Consider the following 24,425-nt stretch of genomic DNA (forward strand, 5'->3'; position numbering starts at 1 on the left):
GAAGAGTCCGTATCCCTCTGAGAAGGAATTAACTCCTTCCCTGTAAGCATACACAGCTCCGGGGAAGGACGCCAGCATTTACTGAGTGCATCCTAACCGCCTTCATGTGTGTTACCTGTATCATTCACCCCATTTAATGAAAGTAACATAGGCAAAAGTTAAATGACTTGCTGAAGTGCCATAGCTGGTAAGTCTTGGAGCATAGATTCTAGGCTTCAGTCACCTGACCCCAGCACCCTTGCTTTTTGGTTGTAAGAAGTCCTGACAGCATCTATTTAGTGTGGGACCTTCAAAACCTTTCTCCAGAAATTAGGCACAGTATTATAGATCAGGACTGGTTTTGCTGTGATTAACTTCATAGCCGTACTTCTGCCTCCTTGGCAGACACTCCTTCCTGGATGTAGAAGATGCTGCTTCCGGTTAAGGCTTGTGGATGGCCTGCTCTGTGCAGAGTGTTGCCTGAGGACTGGCACTCAGGCTGGGCACAGGCAGGTGCTCAAAGATGCCATCCTCTTGACTGGGGAGGCTGGAAAGCCACTTGGGGAGACTGAGCTGAGCCAGGATAGAATGAGAGTTTGAGGGGCAAGTATAGTGGGGAAGGGCATTTCAGGCAAGGGGAACAGCATATGGCAAAGACTGGGGAAGTAGCTGGAAATGCTGGAGCATGGCTGGAGACCAGAGTTTTTAAGAGGAAAATGGTAGAAATTAAAACCATGAAGATATTCAGGGGCCAGAACACAGAAGTTATTCCATTCTGTACCAAGAAGTTTAACTTTCATCCCTAAAGGCTATGATGAAGACCTGAATGTTAGTAGACATAGTAGATGAGAATTTACATGTTGGTAGACATAGTAGATGAGAATTTACATGTTGCTTTCCAGTGAAATGGTTAACCAGAAAGCCCTCTTTTCTCCCATTCCAGTTGCTGACTTTCTAAAGACAGTTTTCCTGATTTTAGTAAGGGTTATCTGCTAAAGAGGTGAACATTAAAGAATTTTCAAACATGTGGAATTTTACCAATCACTCTGAAGGCCATTTGTGACAAGGATGTATTGTTACCATTGAATGTACACATTAAGCTGAAAAGATACACCTGGATCCCAAAATGTGCCCTCAGAATTCTTGGTAGTGCTTCATTCTTAGCCTCTAACAGAGCATCTGCTCGGTGCTGGGCCCACTGTGTTGTGGGGGTGAGAGTCTTCATCCTCAAGGATCCTTGAGGATCCTTCATCCTCCCACATCCTTCCATGGGGAGGCAGCAGTGCATTCAGAAAATCTGCTGTGGAGGCGTGGTTAGAGAAGCTTTCCGATGGATAGAGAATATTCTAAACACAGACACAAACGGGGCTCCTCGGTGGACGTGCTCAGACAAGAAATCTCTTCCCTTGGTAGCGAGAGCAGGGGTGTCAGAGCCAGAACCTGGACCTGGATCCCAGCTCTGCCGCTTACTCGTTGTGGCAGCATCTTGGGCAGGTTATGTCCTCGCTCTGTGCTTCCAGGTACTCCTTAGAGACAAGACTGGGGCGCGTATTCACTCGTTAGGGTTGTTGTGCGGAATAAATGAAATAACTTGTCAGTGCTCAGCATCCGGGCGTGTGATAAACACTCAGCAAATAGCAGTGCTTGTGTTTATTCAGGGAAATGATGCTGCCTTCTACGTGAGCGGCAGGAGAAAGCTTTCCAAATCCATAGGTACCGCTGATTCGACACCCGGTGTCTCAAGTGTGTTGGGACACAGGGATCTTTGGGGAACTGAAAGAATGCTCAGTGACTGCCCTGCGTCCTTTATTTCTCTCCTTAGTGTCCAACCAGGAAGACTCGTTCTCTGTGTAGGCGGGCACACACATTATGAAGGCAGTGTTGGGACTGCAGCCCTTACGTGCAGTTTCCACATGACGGCTGCTAGCACATGCCAGGTGGTGCCTGTAGTTTGTTTGCTGGTGTATCTTTGTAAAATACTGAAGTTAATTTTGAAAGTATTTTGTATCAATATGTGAACAGAGAGTAAATACATAAATGTGTGAACATTTTCAGGTTTTTCAGGTAATTACGTTTCAGTTCTGTTTTTACACTGTTGGTAAACATCTGATGTTTTCCGTTGTAGTTTCTTTCAAGATGGCTTGAAAACAGCTGATAAATTGAAACAGTACATTGAAAAACTGGCTGCTGATCTATATAATGTAAGTTCTTTACAAAATATATGCATTTTAGCTTGCTTTTGTAGATAAATATCAGTAAATTTGAAATCTGCGTTAGAAGAGTCAACTGTATGTATCAACTATACTTCAATATAAAAAGATAAGAAGAGTATAATAGAAAAGAAGACAAGGTGAAATGATGTGTCAGCAAAAACCTAGGGCCGATAAACCTTCAGTTTAACTCAGAGACATCATCACTGGTCAGATAGTCCAGAGTACATTCCTGGGACACAGGAGGAGCAGGGAGGGGGTGGCTAGCCATTGGTCCCAAATGACTGTCCATTCAGGGCTTAATAGCATCACATAATTGCAGAAAGAAATTTTAATCCTGGAAGGACAAAAATTAAATGACTGTCTCTGAATAAGCAGGTTTATGATTTTTCATTTTTTGTTCGCTTGCTTCCTTGTTTTCAACCTCTCCTTTTTACCCTAATTATCTAGCTTTTACTTTTATAATAGGAAAATCAAGAAGAAAACTCTTTTGAGAAAAAAACCCGAAATGTATCTGTAGAAATCTCAAGCTTGTTCCCCGTGAACCCCTTGGCAATGAATAATATTAAGAGTATATGTTTTAGGAGTAACTACATGTGTTCAAACAAGGTTTGGGAGTTACACATGATACCTTATAGTCTGATAGAAGTTGAAAAATACACAGCTGTGTATTTTTTCTGATTTTCTTTAAAATGTTTGCATGGTTCAGGTTGCAGTTAAGCTGTAGGTGATTAAGAAGAGCAGCACCAGTCCCTTGCGGTCATGTGGTACTTTGTACACTTTCACACAGCGTCAGTTCCTGGGGTTCTGGTCATTCGTAGGGTTGTCTTCTGACCCATTCGGTCATACTGTGCTCCTCCCAGTGCCCCGCTTTGAAAAACCAGAAGAAAATGACTCGATGTTATTTCTTAACTTTGTTTGAACACGCACTTCAGAGTTCATTGTCGCACCTATAGATGTGTAACTTAGTAAGAAAGCATGTGGCATTATTTGCTAATTTCAAAACTCACTGGTACTTTGATGAGAAATTTGTGCCTCTTGTGTCAAAAATGAGACTGTTTGAAGGACTTTGACATAAAATTGATGAGTGGTATATTTGAATGAATTAAACTCTGCTCATAAATGTATAAAAGATAAGTGATAGAAGAAATTTTCTTCTCTCATAGATAAAACAGACCCAGGATGAGGAGAAGAAACAGCTAACTGCACTCCGAGACTTAATCAAATCCTCTCTTCAGCTTGATCAGAAAGAAGTAGGTGACCTATGTGTTTCCAGCAGGGCTAACCGTGTAAGTGGGGCTGCTTGTGACAGCCTGATAGCCTTTGTGTTTTCTGATCTGCAAAGCAGGCATGGTGGCAGCTTCTTGCCAGGGTGGTGGTGGTGGTGGTGGGGACGATGAGACTTGAGGCACAGTGTGTACCTGTCACATAAAACACAGGAGAAACCGCCTTTTAGTTTCTGTTCCCTCCTTATACAAAAGATGCTGGTCACCCTTCAATTCCATGACCAGATTTTCCATCCTGACTTTGAAGACTTGTGCTTCAGGAGAGCATCCTCCTGGGCGCTGAAGGACAGGCAGTGATGTGCACACCCCAGTTCCTCTTCAGTCATCCCCGTCTTCCCCGACAGCCAGAAGGGGCCTGTCTCATTTTGCCAGGGAAATAGAGAAATATTTTGATACAGAATCCTATACAGGTTTTGACCCACAGATAGGGAAGTTAAGGTGAGATAGTGCTTGAATATTGAAGTGGAGTAGACAGCATGGTAGGTGTTAGATGAATGCAGTACAAACCCTTCATCATTAATCTCTTTTGTTCATCTATTGGGTCAAACATTTAATTAATACTTACTGTGTGCCAGCAACTGTTCTAGGCATTAAGCTTTAGCCCCTTCCATCAAGGAGCTCATTATCCAGTAGATAGTAGAGAGAGTCAGCCTCGGGAACAAGCAGTCGTACCTAAAGGGGTACTGATGCTGTGAGGCAGAGATTGGGAGGGGGTGAGACGGGAAAGAGGAAACCAGAAAGACTCGGAGGTGAAAAACTGCCTGGCGTGTTCAGCAGGCTGCCAGCAGCTTGGGGCAGGGTGGGTGGAGGAGTAGAAGGTGTGGTTTCAGAAGCAAGAACTCAGACCTGATAGTGGAGGACCTTGGATGTGCACTGGAGGGGACAGACTTCACACTAAGGGTACGTTAAGTAGGGAGCACCACTTGTTACATGAGAGAAGGTAAACATGTACTTGTTTATGGTATGAAATTATTGTGGATTCAATTTGAGTGCAATATTTAATAATCATCACATAAAATACAGCATTTTTATATTGTCAGTTCCTCATCATATTATCTCACAATTGCAAACTATTTATAAATTCCTAAAATTTCTAAAAAGATGTTCATGAGTCCAAAACAAACCCCACCTCAAACATGGGAAGCCCTGCACCAGCAACACAAATCTTAAAGCAGCCTTGAAGTGTATCTTGATTGAGTGACCACAGTCCTCTCTTCTCCTGACTCCCCGAATACACGCGGGCTTTTCAGACGGCAGATGCATCCACAGCCCTGTGACACTGAGCGCCTGCTGGCCTGGGGACATAGGCATCGGTGGGCAGGGAGGTGTGTGTGCCCTGTCCCCACGTTGTCCAGCCTCAGCAGCATCTGTGCTTTGAGGCCCCTTACAAGGTGCTTGTTGCTTGTCCTAGGAGGAGCTGTCCCCTTGATTGGCTTCTCAGTGTAAGAGCACTGGGAAGACCCAAATGGAGGGGGTAAGAGGTAGATCTGTGAGCGGGGACCTGTGAGGTTTTGTACTGGCAGGTACACACTGAGGCACTCCCTACCTTTGTTTTGTCACTTGGGATTCCCTCCTTCCTGTGTGGAAGCTTTCTTAAAAAAGAAAAGGACTGTTAGGGTCCCTTTCATTTTGCGTAGGGACTGCTGGATTCTACTCGTGCTGGAGACCGCAGCTGCATACGGGCCTCCTGTGTTCATGAGGAAATGCACATGGTCTGTTTGAATTCCATTCCAGATTAGTAAATGATGGGTTTGCATTAGCGCCATGTCCAGAGTGTTTTACAGCTAAAATGGATCTTTCACAGCGTGCCTATCCCATTCTCATGCTGGGTATCATCTCTTATCACAAAGTGTGATAAGAAAAGGACCTGAGAAATTAAAAGCAAATCATTCAGCCTCCTCACCCCACCAGGCTCAACCTGACTCCATTAAAGGAAGGTCCGAGAATTTGAGATGTAAATAGGATCCTTGGATTTTTAGTCGACTCATTTTTTTTTTCTTGTCAAAATTGTTGACTTTTCGCAGATTTTCTATGCAGTTAATTTTCTTAAGCTTTTACAATAGCCTAATCTCCCAAAAGAACTATTGGCTGTACAATTGTTGGAGTTGAAACTACTTAATTTTTAATGATACTATCCATAAACTGTTCCAAAACCTCCACTTTTTATTTGAGTCTGTCTCAGGAGCCCATCGGAGTTCGCAGGGTCTGGGTTTTGCTCTCCTCTCGCAGTATCTGTTGCATTGCCTGACACCCCGGAACCTGGCACCCAGAAGGAATTCTTCACCCACTCCATTCATACCTTACGTTAGAAATTTGAAGCTTCCATAAACAGAGGTTTAGTTTTAAATTGGATGCCAGAAACATTTATAACCCATTAAGTCAATAAGGGTGTAATGGCTTACAGTTCTAAAAGATTTGAGATTTTACTCCTTAAAAATGCATTTTGTATGTTAATAAGATTTTCTAATAGGAAAGTAAGGTAATTTGTACGGTAATAGAGAACGGGAAATTAAACCAAAAAATAATACCATAGCTCACTGTATGGTTTACATCTCTCTGCTCACATCATGGAATTTCTCCAAGGTTTTAAGTTCATTGTTTAAATTGAGTTTTAAAATTGTTTGCCTGAATGAGTTTCTCATTTTGCGTTTCTCTTTCCTCAGTACATGGTGATGTCTACTGTGCTATCAGAGGATTCAGAACCTATTTCATTCCTTCAGTTGTGTTTTGTTTAATTAATTGTTAATAGTGTTAACTGTTCTCCAAGATTTAGTTTCTCGCCAAAGAGAATCCTCTTTTCATTTATCTGGAGAGCGCTGATAGGCCGTCATTTTCTCCAAGTACAGAAATAGTCCTTTGTGTGACTTCCTGAGGCCATAGAACTCAGTCGTAGGTAATTTAGGATTGTTGATGCTGCTTCTGAATTGTATGGCTTTCCTCCTGTTTGGCTTCATGGAATAGGCTTCTGAGGTCAAAGCCTAGGGTTCAGCCACTTTATTCACCTTTGAAACCATGTTTGATGTAAGGCAAGGCCTGTCCGATCTGTTTGTTCTTCGGAACATAAAGTTAATGTAGGCGAAAGTTAATTTAGGCAATATATGTAGGGAATGTCTTCACGACAAGTTTACAGAGTATGAAGCAGTCTGTCAGCAAGGGCTGCTCAGCCTCCTGCCTCCTCACCATCATGTCTCAGGGGCCGCTTATGAACTGGATATTACTATTATTAAGTTGTCTTCACTTGGAAAACCAAGGATCTTCCTACAGTGTGTCACTTTTTTTAGATTTTTCTGGGTAATTAACTGGGTTTCACTGAGGTGTCGATCACCTTTACACACACTTTGAGGTTTGCTGACCATTTTATCTTGGTGAAATGTACGTGCCTCATGCTCTCCCATTTCAGCTTTTTCTCCCTATTCTCAAATGACCTGAAATGAAACTTGATCAAGATACTTTTACTGTCTCCTCACCCAGAGTTTATCATGATTCTAAAGGCTGTGCGTGTGAGAGAGAGATCTGGTCTTATCTTTACAGTGATGTTTTCTCTGTGTTATAAAAAGTGCTTAAATTATAGACAGTAAGACTATCAATGAAATTAACTGTATTTTCAAATGTTCTGCCTTTTTTTTCCTCTTGCTGTTGCCCTTCCTGATCGAAGTCTAGGAGAGTAAGTCAATACTTTTTGTGAGAACGTGTTGTCCCACTTCCGTGTCTAAAGCCCCGTGTTCTCATCCTACAGTTCAGCATTGTTAGTTTATTTCTCACATTTCCACAGTTCAGGGGCCGCGTCTGCTCGTGCAGTCTTTAGAAATGGGGGGAGGCATCTGTGGGAATGCTGATGTCAAATCAAGCTGGCTGGCATCTTTGTCCTTTCATCAACCCTTATCACCCTGTCACTTTTCACTGCCATAGAGTCATCTCTTTAAATCAAAAGCATGGTTATAGATGTATTTTTGCAGAGCACTAGTTAGTTACAAAATAAGAATTTTATGGCAGTTCTTAGTACCTCACACCGAGGGTGTCCTCTCCATCGCAGGCATTTTAGCAGGACAGAGAGGCGGTCCCGAAGGGGAGCATTCTCGGGGTGCATGCACCAGGTGGCCCCTTCGGTTCTTCCTGTGCTCACCTCTGCTGCCGGTGTGAACTGGCTGGAGTCGCTGAGTAGTGGGTCACTGCAGTGTGTTTGAAGTAGAGCTGAGTTCTGAACTAGGAACAGGAGATCCGAACCCCGGGCCCTGGCTCTCCCTCGGACTTGCCTGTGACTCTGGCGACTGCTCAGCTGCCCAGTTTCCTCCTCGAAAATAAAGCCGAGGACCTGACGTCTCTTAAAGGTCCATCATTCTCTTAGCCCCAGACCAACGGGCAAGGGCTCTGTGGCAGAGTAGAGTTAAGGATTTGAGGATGTTCTCCAGCATCTGTCTAACCCACGCCTTCTCCTTTCCAGGATTCCCAGAGCCGGCAGGGGGGGTACAGCATGCATCAACTCCAGGGCAACAAGGAGTACGGCAGCGAGAAGAAGGGGTACCTGCTGAAGAAGAGTGATGGGTAGGTGTGGGGCCAGCCTGGGGTTTAGGCGCCTGGGAGCATGTCCCCGCCTCTCCCATCGGGAGACACACTTACGCGGTGTCTGATGCACCAGCCTCAGACCTCAGGGACCCTGCTGTCCTCAGGTGAGTCTCAGGCTGAACCTGCTGTCTTCAGAAGAAGCAGTAACTGTTTTGTGGTCCCCAGGCGGCCCTTGTGACTGTAAGGTGCAGTTTGAGGACGGCAGGGACTGAGTAGGACCAGCACATTCTCGCCGGCTCCACGCTCGCCCACGTCCCTGGTTTTTCTCACTGCAACTTACCCTGCCGGACGCCCCCAGGCCCCAGCCCCCAGAGTCAGCTGTGACTCCCCTCTTCCCTTGTGCACCACAGCCAACCTCATTACACACTCTTCCATTTCTTTTTTCTTTTTTTTTTTTTACTTTTTTTAATTGAAGTATCATCAGTTACAGTGTGTCCATTTCTGGTGCACAGCACTGATGTCCCAGTCATGCATGTACGTATATATTCGTTTTCATACTGCTCTTCCATTTCTAACATGTCCTGCCAGCTCTGCCGCCCTGCTCTAGGATGAGCCACCATCGCCTCTCCTGGACTGTTTTGGTGGCCTCGTAACTGGTCTCTGTGTCACTCACCTGTCCCCTTCTCCACAAAGCACAGCAGGCCATTCCCATGCTTGCAGTGCTCCAGTGACTCCCTGATGCATGTGGGTCTCACCCCTGCCTCCCTCTCCAGCCACATCTTGTGCCCTTTTTCTCCCCAGTCCTGCCACACACCTTCTTTCTGTTGCTTGAACAAATGATTCTACTTCACAGGAGGAACATGAATAGAATCTTCATTATCCGCTTTACTATTTCTCATCTTTTTTTAAAAGAAAGCGTCTTGTCTTCTGACCGTTCGTGGCTATGTGCTCCTTGCCTTTATCGAAGTCATTTTCATTTTGTTTTAATCTGTTTGTTAAAATTGCACACTTCTGGGTTCACTGTGAGTCTTGCTCATCCTCCTCCTCGTGCATTCAGCAGATCTCCTTTGGGAGTCCTACTACGTGCCGGGCACTGTGGTAGACGCTGGGAATATAGCACTGAACCAGAGAAAGTCCTTATTCTTATAGAGCTTACTACGTTCTGTGCAGGGAGACAGGCAATGAAGAAGGAATGTCCAGGGGTCGGATGGTAACACGCTGTGGAGAATGGAAAGGGAGGAGGCAGGGCACACAGGGCACATAGGGATGGTGCTTGCCGTGCATGGGGTCATTGAGGAAGACCTGCAGGAAGTGAGGGGGCGATCTAAATGGAGACCTGGGGGAGAGGGGTGGCAGGAGCAGGCTTCTGTGTGATGACACTCAGGAGAACAGGGAGTGCCAGGGGTCAGAGGACACAAGGTCAGAGGGGTCGGGCACCAGCCCACACGGGCTTCGGGAACCGTTGAGTGAGACGAGGAGTCGTGGGAGGGTTTTACTGAGAGGACTGCCATCATCTGATGTGTCCGGAAAGCTGCTCTCCTGTACCAGAACTGGTATAAGAGCAGACGCAGAGAGACCGGTGAAGACCGCTGCAGACACCCAGAGCACAGCTGGTGGGAGGCCGCGGGGACAGCAGCACAGGGGCAAAAGTAAAAGGCGGTCAGATTCTGGACGACAACGGTAGGGCCGGCGGGGTTCGCTGAAACAGAGCGCGAAGAAACAGAAGCCTCCCCAGCTAACTATTAAGTCCTGCAAAGAGAAAAAGAGAAGAAATGCCACAATCGCAGCTTTAAACTGGGCTCCTCTTAACTGACACAGTGACTGAATTGTAGCCCAGGCTGCATGGTACCTAACGTTACTACATAAATTATTAATCCTGTAATCTCGGGCTCGGCTCCCTTATCCTGCACACCAGTGGTGCAGGCGTCACTTAGGACGGTGGTGACCTGTTACTCTGCCATCAAATGGAAAGTTAGTGTGTGTTCTGTTGCAGGCAGCAGTGGACTGTTACACATCTTTTGAAGCAGAAGCACAGAACAGACATATTTTTAACAATACTCACCTAAAGTCAGCATGATTTTCTTGGAATTAGAGTTGCCTGTTTCTAACTGAAGTGGTTAATAGCTGCATGCCCAAGATAAGTCAGCAGAGTCTTCATGGGTCTTGCATAGTTCAAACCTTACAATGTTCAAGGAAGGTAATCATGCTGTGAGCATCTGCTGTGTGCCTGCCAGACACCACCAGGTACCTCTCAGTTGCCTCCTTTGACACTTTCTATAGGTAAGGCATCTCATCCAGAGTGACTCAGTCATTTGACTAAGATCATATTGCCAGTAAGTGTAAGAGCCCAACTTCAACCTGGGCCTTCTGAATTAATACCACGGTATCTCCCTTTCGTATTTCAGAGGGGCACTGCTTCTGTTGCTCACCCTTGGGATACACAAGGCTTAAACTGGCATAAGCTCACACCCCTGACTCCGCCAGCCTTTGATCTGTCCTGCCTTCATGCACCCATTCTGCACACATTTATTCAGCACTCTAGAGGCCGAGGCTAGATGCTGGAAGGTAAAGGGAGGTGAGAGGCGGTCCTTACCCTTGTCCTGCCTACCATCTGTTGGGAAGAGATGAGGAAAGAACTGTTGCATCTTACAGTTGGGAAGGAGATTGGAAGTCGGGTGGCCCAACCTAATAATTGCACAGGCAGAAAAGACAAAAAATGGTAACCCCAAGTTGCTTGTGTTTGCTTTCTGTGGAAGAGAGAAAATGGAAACGCGTATGTATGTGTGAGGACGAGTGCACCCACCCGAGACAGCTGCTGATGTGTTGTGTGATTTTTCTCCTAAGGACCGTTTGCACGAGTGATTTCTCGACCCTGGGTTTGGAATACTCCTTGTCACTTAAAGGATTTTTATACAATTTTAAAAGCAATTTATAATGTTTAAAAGCAGTTTTAAAACTGTATAGTCCAATGGTATTTGTTGAGAGGCAAAGGAGCAGTTGCTTTGCATATACTTTTTCAAAGTAGTCTCGAAGGTGGACCTTGTCCCAATACAGACAAGGAAAGTGAGTCTCTGGGGTCCGTGGCACGAGGGATGTGTCGCGGGGGTGCATGAACCAAACACAGGTCTGATTACCTGATGAATAATCACCTCTCATCCAACTTTTCCCTAGTCAGTGCTTCAGGGGAAAGTGTGGTTTAGCTATAATCTTAGGGTAGTTTATGAATTAGTAGTGTTTCGTTGCCTCCAGAGGAGACTAGCATTTTGAGCAGTGTGTTCAGTTTACTTTTAGTCAGATGGTGTCAAATTCTTATTTCCCCCTGAGAAACGTGCTTCTATTGGCTTCATACACAAGAAGACAGTGTTCTCTGTGTTCAGAGTTTGTTTTAAATTCGTGTTGTGGCAGGTTTCTTACAAGAATAGTTTGAGAAGGAAAAGGAAGCACAGGAGGACATCATTTTAAATGCCTGGGAGACGCTACCGCGGTCTTCGCTGATGATGTTTGTTTCCATGGTAACAGAAGGCCTGGGCCGCCTTCTCCTGGCCTGGAGAATCACTGTCCCCCCACTCACTTCTGTTCACCTGATAGGAGTGGTCTCAGCTCGTGCTTTTGTACCTGCCCACAGGGGTGTGAATCTGCCCCACGTGCAGTCTCTCCCCTGTATCTGGAGCTTCACCAAAAAACTTCTCCAAGTTGAAATTAATCCTGTTTGGCTTTTTCCACCCTTCAGCATCATCGGTTCCCATTTTTCAGTGCCTGTCACTCATAGCCACTTGCGAATAGTTTGGCCAAGGTTGACTTTCCCCAAAGAATCACGAATGATTCTCTTATAGGGGCTCTGAGGTACCGTCTTAGCTCGGAAGGACACTGGAGGAGAGGTTGACAGGTCACCAAAAATGACGCTGACCTGTCTTTGAGCCCCGGACCCTGAGCTGCTTCTCTGTATCCAGAGGCATCCCCACTCCCACTCTTCCTTGTATGACAAAAACCTTAAGTTACTTTCCTATTTTTTAAAATCGAATTTTAATTACAGAAGCAATAGATTAATACAGTCTGCTTATAAAAGATTCACAGATAATGGTTAAAATCTCCTTAGTGCCATCCCTAATACAGATCTGAGCCATCTCCCCAGGGTGGAGTACTTTGGTCAGAGTGGTATCCCTCTCCAGGCCCTCCCTGTACATTTGTGCATAAATGTATATGCCCGTAGAAAATTTGGAGCGCTGTTTTATAGTCTGAAATTTTAACATGACTAGATGGTTCCTGATTTATCTTAAAGCTGCTTGCATTTTCAGTCATTGGTGTGCTTTAAAAATCTAAATCTATCAGCACATAGGCAGCTACTTTATTCTTCTAAACACCTATGTAATACTCTGTAGTGTGAATGTAATTATAATGTGTTTATTCATTCTCCTGCTATTCGATTTCTGTTGTTTCTATTGCTCCCTGTTTTCACCATCAAAAACAGTGCTCGAACGAGCATCCTTGTACCTGCCTACTAGTCTGAATCACTCTCCAGCTGGATAATAAAAGGCAACCAGGTTCTCTGGTTTTTGGTTTGGGGGTTGGTGGGTTTTTCTTGGTAATGATTATTATGTGTGACCCTGTGCAGTTGTGTGAACCGGTTACCGTACTAGGCTGTGTTTGACTCCCTCTTCAGGATCCGGAAAGTGTGGCAGAGAAGGAAGTGCGCCGTCAAGAACGGGATTCTGACCATCTCCCACGCCACAGTAAGTGTGCTGCTGGTTTCCCTTCTGTGATGCCTTCTGGCCACGTGGACTGGAAAGCACACCCGTGGTGTAACCAGCCCTGAAAGCTTCCCCAGGTGTGTTTAATGTACGGAGTGGGTCAGAGGATTTAGGCTCTTCCTTTACAAAAGGAAGTGGCCCTCTCTTCTCCTCCGGTGTCCTGCCTCGTTCTCTTGTTCCACCAGAACTTTTTGTCTTCTGCTCCCCCAAAGCGCATCAGGTACTCTTTTACTTTATAATCTTATCTTAGGGGAAATATTACTGGTTGTCTGGAAAACCTAAAGTTCTCTGAATTATAAAGATGGCGGAAGGAAAAAGTAACGTAGGAAGTGAAACAGTGAGTGTACAATGTCACAGTGTGATCAGAACTTCAGTGTGGCCTCTCTTGGGTCACATGTATTCCTGAGCAGCTACAAAGTGGACCTGCCTCGGGGCACATTCCAGAGGCGTCCGGGGGGTCTTGGGGCTGCAGCAGTTAGAACGGTGCCCATCAAGCAACTGGAGTCACGAGAGACGATTCAGCTGCTGCCCCGTGAGGTGTGGATGGAGCATGTGGTCAGCAGTTGCCTGGATGTGGTCGTGCCTGGTCTCCAGTTGACTTTCCTGAGCCCAACTTGTGTCTGATACTTTCCGATTTTTAGTGGCTGAGTGAAGTCTAAGTCTTGTGTGTGAGCAGAGACAAAAACTAGAGAAGCCCCTGGGGAAATGTCATGCCTTCTCCACTCCCAGGGAGTGTTTTTCAGGTTAAATGCACTAAAGTGAAAATTGCCGACCATTTGACTTTATGTAGAAGGGGAAGTTTTTAGTCAAAGATGTGCTGTGTGTGCCCAGACTCCACATCCTTCTTGCCTTGGATCCGTCTCATGGCAGGTCTTCAGGGAGCTTTGTGGGGTTTTTTTGAAGTATAGTTGATTTACAGTGTTGTGTCAGTTTCTGGTGTACAGCATCATCTTTCAGTCCTACATATACATACATATATTCCTTTTCATGTTCTTTTTCATTGTAGGTTACTATAAGATACTGAATATAGTTCACTGTGCTGTACAGTAGAAACTTGTCATTTATCTATTTTATATATACAGTTGGTGTCTGCAAATCTCAAGCTCCTAATTTATTTCTTCCACCCTCCATAACCATAAGTTTGTTTTCTGTGTCTGTGAGTCTGTTTTGTAAATAAATTCATTTGTGTCGTTTTTTAGATCCCGCCTATAAGTGATGTCATACGGTGTTTTTCTTTCTCTTTCTGGCTTACTTCACTTCATGACGATCCCCAGGTCCATCCGTGTTGCTGCGGGTGGCATTTTATTCGTCAGTACACATTTTGACAGGTTATGTAATGGCCTTATCCTCTTCACCTACTTGCCCTTCTTAAGAACCTGCTGTGGGGGAGGCAGCTCGGGTGACGGGAGATCACCGAGAGGGTGGAGCGAGTGAGTAGCACTGCGTACGAGAAGAAGTTCCACCCTCCCTTTTTCTTCCCTGCCAAACATAGTATTGTGGCCAAGCCAGAGGTTTCTGAGTTTTCTTCAGGGTCTAATCAACAGCAAACATCACATCGGCTGCAGTGTTTAGTGGCCGTGAGGATGGACCGGGCATCTGTCCGATTTGAGCCTAAAGGCAGAGTTACTTAACTGTATTGTGCCTTGGTTTCCTCATCTGTCAAATGGAATAACAGTAATAGTGCTTATCCCTTAATCTTCACAACTACACTGAGCACAGGGTCTGGCACAAGTAAGTGCTGTGTAATTGTCAGGATGCTGCTGCCGCCCTCGTTTTGATTAACTGCTGTCTGTTTGTAAGGGTAATAGAAGCCTGTTAGAAATTTTTGTCTCAGCAACTCAGTGACCATTTAGTTGATAAAATGTAACGAGAATACTGATTTAAAGACATACTCCGTAACTCAGACACTTTATCATCAAGTTAACGCACCTCATACAGCCATCCTAAGTTAGAGGGTTTTCTGTGTCTGAACTCTTGTTGGATAACAAGGCATGGGTTAAAGTGGTTACTGCAGTTAAATAGGAAATATGAGTTTAAAAGTTCTCTTCTGGCCCAGATGCTATGTACTGGCAAATAGTAGGCACTCTAAATGTTTGTGGAAATGACTAAATGATGACCAACTAGCACTCTGGTCAGTTGCAGTAACATCAGCCCCATTTCTTATCAGGAGCCCCAGTAACCTCTTTTTTTTTTTTTTTTTTTTTTTTTTGTATTTACATTATAGCATTGTTTAATGTTGATTCTAGAGCAGAACGTACTCTCAGAAGTAAAATAACAGGTTTGTTACTGCAATAAGAGATTGTCAAGAAAACCACCATTTATAAATATATCTTTCTTGCATGCACACACACATTCTACCAACTAGAAATCAGTCCTATGGTTCAAATGGTTGGGAGGTTTAAGGGAATTCAGTTAGGTGATCAGCTCCTTCTCCACTGAGCTGTCTGAAGGGTCACTGAGGGGATGGGGGTATCTTTAATTGTGGCCACAGGATGGGAATTGTGGAAGGTGGAACAGGTCAAGAATGAGTGGGGTTTCTCAGCAGGAGTGTTAAATGATCTGGAGGGGAAATGAAGTAACTGGCCATTCCAGGGAAGGAAGAATCAGACAGGGGTAAAAAAGGAAAGATGTTTTCACTAGCTCTGCAAATGTCCCAGAGACTTCCTTTGACATGGAAACAGTATGACAAATGGGAACAGCTCTGGGAAGAAATTTATGTAAATCCCAGCTTTGCTTACTATCTATAAAACGTTGGTCAGTTTACTGTCAGCTTCCTGACTCAGTTTCCTCATGTGTAAAATGGGTACAGCACGGTTCTTGGCTCACAGAGTTATTGCAGAAGTGGAGTAATGAAACTTGCATAAAGTCCTGAGCAGTTTAGGTGTCCAATAAATGAAAACTAGTCCCTTGCCCCACAAAAAACCAAGTACTTTCCAGAAGCCATAAGTTTAATGTACTGAAGTTTTGGAGATAAGATCTCTCTGCAGAGATAGGTGTTTAGCGTGTACCTAACTTCTTGCCAGGCTGGTTACTGTGGTTACTGATTGTATGCCAAACATATTTGTCCCTCTAGGGCATAGTAGGTGTCTAAATAAATATTATTTATTGAACAAAAATTGAAATGACTATAAGGATCTGAGCAGCTCTGTTACCAAGCACTAGCCTAGGAGGTGAGGAGAGCTTTGTTATTTTATCTTTACCTCTTTCTACCCAGCAGCCTCAGCCTGGCTTGGTTAGGCTTATTTCCCAAGTAATTAATGATGTTCACTTCTTGTTTGTGAAGCAGACCAGTTTAGCAGGGTGAGGGGACGTAATTTCATTTCTGGAGACTAATTCCAATAGCAGCTGTTTTGTGCTAACAAAAGTAGGCCTGCGCTGACAACTTCACACTTCCAGCGAAAACACTTCCCCGTGGTGCTGGGCTGTCTAAGGACAGACGTGTGGTGTTTGTTTTCTTTCCAGAGATGCAGAAACATTCATCAGAATCGATTCATTCTGTTTCTGCATGTGCTTCTGCCGACTTTCCTAGCTGAGCAGCATCTTCTGTTTTGGGCGGCAGCGCGTTGTGTCAGAGGGATGGTATCTACATCACTTCTGTTCATGGAACGTGTCCAGAGTGGGAACGTTTTCAAAAACCAGAAACCTGCTCATGGCTTTGCCACGTGTGCATGTGTGCGTGTGCACACGTGCCCGTGTAAAACGAACACTTCTGGGTATGTTCTTAATTGAAAAAAGCTGTTTGCAAAACAGTATATACAAGTTGAGCCAACCCGTGTTTTTCTAAAAGCAGACACTTCACCCTCACGTCTTGTTAAAGTTGGGGTATTAACAAGGACTATCTGGGTGTAAAAGTGAGGTTAACAAGTAACACTGAGTTTCTTTATTGCACTTTGTCTCCTCGTGTTTCTTCAGTGAATATGCATTCTTTTAATAAAAAGAAAAATCTAGAAAAGGACAAGCCTCAGTTTCAGAGAACAACCATAACAGCCTTCATTTTTTTTACCTTTTTATTTATTTTTTTAACATTTTTTATTGATTTATAATCATTTTACAGTGTTGTGTCAAATTCTAGTGTAGAGCACAATTTTTCAGTTATACATGAACATGTATATACTCATTGTCACAGCCTTCATTTTTGAAAGGTTTCATGACTATTTGGAGTAGAGCCCTCGTCGCTTCTGAAAGATGCGGCTCACCAGCAGGGCCTGCAGGGGCGGGGCCTCCCCTCCACTCACCTCTCAGATGCTGGGCCCGGCTGAGCCACTCGCTGTGTAGAGGCTCCTTTTTGAATAATGTATTAAAAGCCTCTTTTTAGCTGTATCTTGAGTGTCCAGCCCTCAGTACCACGACCGTTGCTTTAATCAGGCCCCCGTCATTACTCATCAAGCTTGCTTTCTCGGCCTTCTCCACCAGCCACCCCTCTGAATGCAAGTCGAATTGGGCACTCCTCTGACCAGCTCCCTACAGTGGCCCGAGCCCCTGGGACAGGCTGTGAGTCCTCAGCCCACGTGCAGCGCCCTCCCTGCTGCTCCCTCCGCATCACCTACTGCCTTGTCCCTTTCGCCCCCCCAGGTGAACCTGCTCCTCCTCCGAGTCCTCGCCCAGGACCGGGGCTGCCTCTGGGGCCTGCGGAAGTCCTCGGTGCTCTCCAGCTCGGGCCCCGGGCCCGTGGTCCTAGGCCCATGGTCGGGCCCCATGGCTGCTTGGTGGCGCAGACCACCTGCTCTTCATACGGGCTTAGCTGTGGTGGAGGTTTCATAAATATCTTGTCAAAAGGACAAGGGAATAGGGATTCCTAATAGGCTTCCAGAATTTCTCTTTTCATCAATTATGGAAGTCAAATGACCTGAGAAGATACTAAAATAGAAGTTAGTCTTTGGAACCTTGGCTGTTTTTATCTAATCCTTTCTCTTCTCAGAAGGAGGTGGTCTCGTGGGCTGGGCTCCGGGCTGCCCTTGAGGGCCTTCGTGTGGCTGTCTTCCCCGGGGACCCAGAGGGAAGGAGCGGTGCTCTGGTCCACTCCAGCCTGGGCTCTGCTCCAGGCTCAGCTGCTTCCTTTCTGGGGGAAGTTAGGGACATTGGTTAACCTCCCTGTGCCTCCGTCTCTTCATCTTACTTAGTAAAAGAGACTAAAAAAACTTCGTTTCCTCACAGGCAGCATATGAGATAGTGCGTGTGAGGCACCTGGAGTGGGTTCATTTATTCAGTAAGTATTTATTGAGTGCTCACTATAGGCCAGACACATCTTAGTGAACAAAACAGAAAAAGTTCTGCTCTTCATGAGAAGAAAGACAAGAAGCAGGAGGTCAGCACAGCAGGTGCGAGGGGGTAGCAAGTCAGGGGAGGGTGGTTGGCAGGATGGTACTGATGGGGAGAGGCCTGGAGAGTGATCAGGGAGGTGCGGGAGGGAGGCCAGTGCCCTTCACCGCCAGCAGGGGGCGCGGCAGATCAGCAGGCGCTAAAGTCGGAAGGAGCCTGTAAGCAGTATGGGTGGTGCTGGTACCAACAGGGTTTTTATTCTGAGCGTGGTAGGAATCATCATTGAGGACTCAGAACATACACGTTGCCTTAGTTTTCTTCCTTTTGTTTTTTTCCTTGCCTGGACTTAGTATGAAAGCATTTCCTAAACTGTTCCACAGTGATGTAGCCCGGGGCAGGTCATCCGGTCTCATGATTTTAGCCTGCTGAGCCGCCAGGAGAGTGCCTTCTTTAATCAGTACACCTGTACGTTAGTACTAAATGCCCAGAAAGGACCGGGAAGTTTTGGAAAGTTACACAAACCTCGAGTTCCATTTATTGCTGCAGTGATTCTGAGGCTGCCGGCGCCTTGGTCCATGGACTGAGTGGCCCACTCCAGTGCCTGGTGTTCCTGGGCTCGGTGCTGGCCACGCCGGCTGCACCAGCTGTCAAAAATTGTGTTCTCTGCTGCTCGAGTTCACATTTGGGGGAAGAACGCTGTGTACAGGCAAGATGTGTCTGTCGAGTGAAGTGCGTGTTGATGTGGCAAAGGTCAGTCCAGCCGACTCGACAAACTTCCAAGGGAGTCTTGTCACGTGTCATCATCATTGAGTTTGTAAGTCAGTCACGGAATGACTTAAACTGTACAAGACCCTTGTCATCAGAAGTTTTCAGGTAACATACATCGAAGTAGCCCTTGCTTTGAAATGAGAGGTGAGCAGTGCTGTTTAATTTTCCTGAATCAGTTAATACTTAACTGAGTGGTTTTTTCCTCTTCTAAAATTTTGTAGCTGTTCCTTGGTTGTATCTGTTGGTAAGGCTGTTCAGAAACTCGGGGAGTCAGGAAGATTTGGGAAGAAAAAAGAAATCATCTAATTAACCCTCTGCCACATTCAAATGTGAATGGTGTCTAAAAAATTCTTAAGGTTTTCAAAGAGATTTCTCTACTTAGGTTAAGAAACTGGAGCCCTCTTATGCGTAATCAACTTAAGTTTGGGAAGTTCTTCCTTATGTCTGGCTCAGATCTTCCACAGTTTGAGTGCATTTCTTCTTCATCGGTGCAAATGGAAAACAGCTGCCCCACCTTCCCCAATAACAGCCCTCATGTACTTGAGAATGGTTATTAAGTCACTCCCTAGCCTCTTTCCTCCAACAAAATGATGCCTTTAAGCAATCTTCAAAGTTCCCATTTTCTACTCCTTTAATCATCTCTTGATCTTCCCCAGGCTTTTCTGCATCCTCCCTTAAGCATGGATGCCAAATTGGAACGCAGTGTTCTACAGTCTCCCCGTTAGCTGGCACTGCTGCCTTTTCAGTCTGTCAGATGTCTTTGGCCCTTCATATGGGAAATGCAGCAATTTTATCGACACCCAAAAAGATGAAGACTAACAGTTCCTTGTACAGTGGACCCAGCCAAAGTTTGGGGCTGCAGCTGCTGGTTTTGGAGTCTGAGGCCTTTAGGAAACTCCAGGTCTAATCTAAGAAAGATTTGCAGACCCACGATCTCCTGCCTGCCTGTTCTGGGTTTGATAACCAGTCTGCAGGACAGGAATCCTTTCCTGAGCGCTATTTCCCTTAGGCGGAACTGTCCTGTGTAGGACCTTACTTCTGGTTTACGTGTCTAAGTCACATGTACATGCACCGAACATGAAATCCCCGGGGATCTCTCACTTACCCCCTAGAGAGCTTGCTTGGAACAGATAGATTCAGGGCAAGGGATGTTGCTTTCTGTATCTAATCTCCTTGAAACCACAGAAGAAGATCTCAGAAACTTTCCAGCAGCCATAGAAAGGTAAATGGAAATTAAGTGTCCATTATTGAGAATGAGAGACGGTGTGTCATTGAAATTATGTTGATCCTACACTATTTCTGTTGTGCAGGGCTTTGACTGAGTCACTGGTGGGACCCCTCCCTACCTCCTTCCCCTCTGTTTTCCCTAAAGACTCATGTTGTTTGAGTGCAAATGCTTCTGGCATGGAGATTTTCAGAAGTATGACCGTCACTGGGGCCAGGTACACAGGCCTGGCTAAAGAGTTCCATCGCTTACTGCTGCGGACTTCTGTTCAAGCAGAGCCCAGCCCGGACACTCAGGACTTTGCTCCGTGCTGAGTCCCTGCAGGGAGCTGGCATTTACCGTTAGCCAGCATGTGACCTTGGACAGATGCAGGCAGGAGGGCAAGAAAGAGTTGACCAGAACACTGCGTGGTGAGACTCCTTCCTGGGCCAAGCCTATGTTAGCATGACGATCTAGTACTGCAGGTTCTGTATGAATTACACGTGTTACCAAGAGATTTGCTGAAAAGCGATAGGAAATCCTCGTTAGATTCTCCCTTTCTCCGGATTTTGGGGCTCCCTAAGCAATGTCTCACAGGTGGTAATTGTCCTTGTACTTTTGGGAGAAGCAATGTAAATTTCATTTTGCAACCAAAATTTGTGGATCAGGTTTGGAGTGATTGATTACTGGAGTCTTCTTGAGTGAATGAAGGAAATACACTCAGCTGCGTCTCCCAGTAAGATGCGGTAATGAAAGCGCCAACCGTTTGCGCTTGGTTGTGTGAAAGTTCCAGGAGGGCACATTTCTGTGGGTCATACCCCCTCTTCATTGAAAAATGGATTATCTCGGTTCCATTCTGATTAATCACCAGGATATTTATGAACAATTAAAAGAACAAGTAGTGTACTATGTAACATTTTTTTTCCTTTAAGGAGATTCAGAATTTTAATGGGGCAAATAAGACTTTCTCAGATTTATTGCATGAACCCACACACCTGCCCCCCAGGGCACTGGGCCTGCAGGGGAGAGGGCTGCACATAACTTCTCCCTTTTCTCTCTTGTCCAGTCTAACAGGCAGCCAGCTAAGTTGAACCTTCTCACCTGTCAGGTGAAACCAAATGCCGAGGACAAGAAGTCTTTTGACCTGATATCACGTGAGTCCTCTTTCTCGCGAGTCGGTTACTGTGGATTCTGACACCTGCCCGTTTCCATTCTCTGGGTTGGAAGCCACGGCTTTCCCAAGCAGGGCTCCTTGCTCTACTGCACATGCAGCTCTAGGAGGACCCCCTGGCCTCTGTACATGGAGCCCATCTGCGGGTGGGAAGGCATAAAAGCATCAGATCTGACCCGCAGTCGAATCTAGATTTGTACAGTAGCCTAGACCAGTTCTCGACCATGAGTACACAGCTTTATCCCCTCGGGGGGATTTTTCTAAGCACATTCCCATTTCTCTCCTGCATCTGCTGATTGACAGTCTTTGGTGTGAGGCCCAGACATAAGTGTCCCCAGGTGACTCTGATGTGTACCTGTGGGTAAGAAACACTGACCCAGACTTGACAGTGCAGGTGGCAAGTGCCACTAGAGCTGTGTAACTGATCTGCCCAGAGTTTTACCCCTGCAAAATCGAGCTCTTAAAGGAAAAGTCATTTCCTTGCTTCCAAGCAAAACTGCCTTCAGACTTCATGAGTCGATGACATCGCTCTGTCACTGTCTTACTCCACCGGTCAGAGTGTGCTGTTCTCCTGTGATGAGGGTGCGTAATGACCACCCAGCCCCCAACTGATAGCCTGAATTCTCAGTCTTCGGAGCGAGGGGGAGTTGGTTCTTCTCTAGGCTGGCTCCCTGTGCTTCCACTGGTCCCATGGGTGCTCATGGTAGCTGAGGGGACCCCCTCTTTGTAAAGGAAGAGGATGTCAGTGCCAATAAACTGACTCACAGATGTTCTGAAATCCTACAACACTAACCTTCAGAATTGTTCCTTCTCTGTAAGGCCCCACGGGGCAGGCCAGCAGCCCACGTGCACGGTCTGTATGTAGAACACAGAAATACTTTCCTGCCCCTTGAAATCCTTCTGATGTAGTCCTGTGAGTGGAAAAAACAGCCTCAACCCCAAAGACACAGTCAGCTGTGAGACTCCCTGGGTGGAGGCTAAGCTGGATTCTGCAGCATCTCTTGAAGTTCAGATTCCTCATGATTTTTTTATGACCAAGAGATTTGTTGGGTTATTGATGAGAAAAGTAGGAATTATATTATGACTTCAGAAAGCTTAGACCCCCTCAATTTGAGAATCTGAGGTCCTCAATAATAATTATTGAACGTCTATTATGTGCCAGGTGCTCTATGTACATTGTGGCTGCTCCTTACAAAAACCCTGTCAGTTTCCTACTTAACCAGAAAAAAACCGAGACTCAGAGAGGTTCAGCGACTTACATGAGGTCTCACAGCAGTAAAGCAGGAATTCAGCCAAGGCTCGTGGGCTCTGGTGCCTATGGCGTGTTCTCGGACATGCATACCGTCTCTCTCAGGGAGATGGGGCGGGGTGGGGGGGTGCCTAGCTTGGAGCAGTCACGCAGTGGGTGACCGGCTAGTAAGTGAATGGTAGTTTGCATGAATACGTTGAAGCACTCTAACGTATCCAGATTTCAAGAAAAAACTTCCCTCGTGTACACCTGCCCAAACTTTCCAAGTTAGGCTGTGCCCTCCTTACCTGGGTAGCAGCTTGATGATGACCCTCCAGCAGTGGTTGAGCCCTCTTCCCTGAAGCCTGATTCAGCCAGAGGGCAGCTGGGGCAGGATGGGCCTGCTTGGTGGGGCTGCCCTGTGAGTTATGAATCAGTTCTGAAAGTGAATTATTTTAAAAAGTTAAAACCAGTGAGAGGCAAATTAAAAAGTAAAATACTGAGTTGACAGCACGCACTCTGATTTGTCACTGATACCACGTGGCCAGTCACACGCACTCGTTTTTCCAAAAGAAGTACTAGGTGTTTCCATGGTGTCTGCAGTTATTTTGTTGTATTCCTGTTGCACTTCAGGAAAGTAACATTGACATAGTGAATTGTGTAACTGCTGAAACAGAACGATGCAAAAATAAAATAATACTAAAATCCTACTCTTAACGTGCCCCCCTCTCCAGGAAATTCCAGAATTTGCACGATACCTGAAGGTACTCTGCTTGCTAAGGTTTTGCCTTTTTCTCTTTTTCGTGTTTTAGATAATAGGACGTACCACTTTCAGGCAGAAGACGAGCAGGATTATGTGGCGTAAGTAGCTTCGAAATAGCGGCACGATGCCTTAAATTAAAAAGCACCTCTCCTGTACAGTGCACCTTAAAGCTTGCTTTGTTACTGAGAACCGTTCCTAGCAGTTCCACATGCTGGTTTCTCACCTCCGGGCCTTCACATGTGCCCCGTCTCCACCTGGGGTGCTCAGGAAACTTGGGTGCCCCCTTCAAGGTTCTGCTCAAGCCTCACCACCGTGAGGGTTGTGCTCCCTCCTCTGGTCCCCGCAGCCCTCGGGTGGACCCCCTGCTCAGCCTGAGCCCTCTGGAGACCTAGAGCTCATGAGGACAAGGACCGTACCTTCTTCCTTTTTAATCCCATCAGCTGCACTTGGGGAGGGTTTACTCCCTGTTCAGGTGACTCACATGTGGTGGAGTGGAATGGCTGCACTTGGGGTTCTTTCTGGGTGCTCGTGGTGGTGGTGGAGGACTTGGTTTTGAGTAGGAGGTCCTGGCATTCTGCAGGGAAAGACGTTCATTTTCCTCCCAGTTACACGGAGGGAGTTGCACTGCCTCGCTGAGTTGCTTCCTCCTGTGAAAGTGACCAGTGGATTGAACAAAGGAAACCCTTCTCATCCCACCGGGGAAGGAGGCAGATACAGTGGAAAGGGCAGCTGCATGTTTAAAGTTGGGCGGACTTGATCTCTAGTCCAGAATCTGCTCGTCTGTGGCTTTTTGACTTTGGGAAGATCATCCCACCGCAGCCTTCTTGTCAGTAAGATGGGAACTAGACCCCCCCTTGCAGGATTTTGAGACGAGATAAAATGTGTAAAGCTTCCCGTCCAGTGCCATTTTTTTAAATTCCCATAAATTCAAAGTGACTTTTAAAGTATTAAAACACAGTTGTGCACTATTTTATTTCTTATATTTTTGCATGCCTGTTACTTTAAAATAGTTTTGAAGTTTTTTAAAGAATTGTCAGAAATAGTTGCTTTGATTCTTGACCCCTTTGAAATGTAGCCATTTCACCAAATTTGAATTATTCCTCCAGAAGATGGATTGTCCTTTAAATACGTGTTTTCAGATGATCTTGGCAAACTTCTTTATTCTTTTATTTGTCATGAGTTCTCCAGTAAAGAGGCAAATGAGGCAGGGAACTCTGAAAATTGGGTCAGGGAATTGTTTTCTCGTCCCGGTCTGATACCAGTCCCACTGTAGGGCCTTGGGCAAGTCACCTAACCTCTCCAGGCT

At 45.7% G+C, this 24,425-nt stretch overlaps 1 protein-coding gene across 5 annotated transcripts in view; it reads left to right on the forward strand.

Moving 5' to 3' along the window:
• ASAP1 (ArfGAP with SH3 domain, ankyrin repeat and PH domain 1) overlaps nt 1-24,425 on the forward strand; it is a 313,187-nt gene that overhangs the window by 241,397 nt on the left and 47,365 nt on the right. For 3 of the 5 annotated variants that reach the window (XM_064476843.1, XM_064476839.1, XM_064476842.1), the window contains 6 exons: nt 2,105-2,180; nt 3,356-3,478; nt 7,917-8,017; nt 12,639-12,708; nt 21,024-21,111; nt 23,169-23,217. In XM_064476843.1, the coding sequence (XP_064332913.1) occupies nt 2,105-2,180; nt 3,356-3,478; nt 7,917-8,017; nt 12,639-12,708; nt 21,024-21,111; nt 23,169-23,217 (507 nt within the window). The remainder of the gene's footprint in view (nt 1-2,104; nt 2,181-3,355; nt 3,479-7,916; nt 8,018-12,638; nt 12,709-21,023; nt 21,112-23,168; nt 23,218-24,425) is intronic. The other 2 variants (XM_064476844.1, XM_064476840.1) reach the window with 1 other exon arrangement.

Source organism: Camelus dromedarius, chromosome 20 (genome assembly GCF_036321535.1).
Source record: "Camelus dromedarius isolate mCamDro1 chromosome 20, mCamDro1.pat, whole genome shotgun sequence".
In the NCBI taxonomy this organism is placed as follows: domain Eukaryota; kingdom Metazoa; phylum Chordata; class Mammalia; order Artiodactyla; family Camelidae; genus Camelus; species Camelus dromedarius.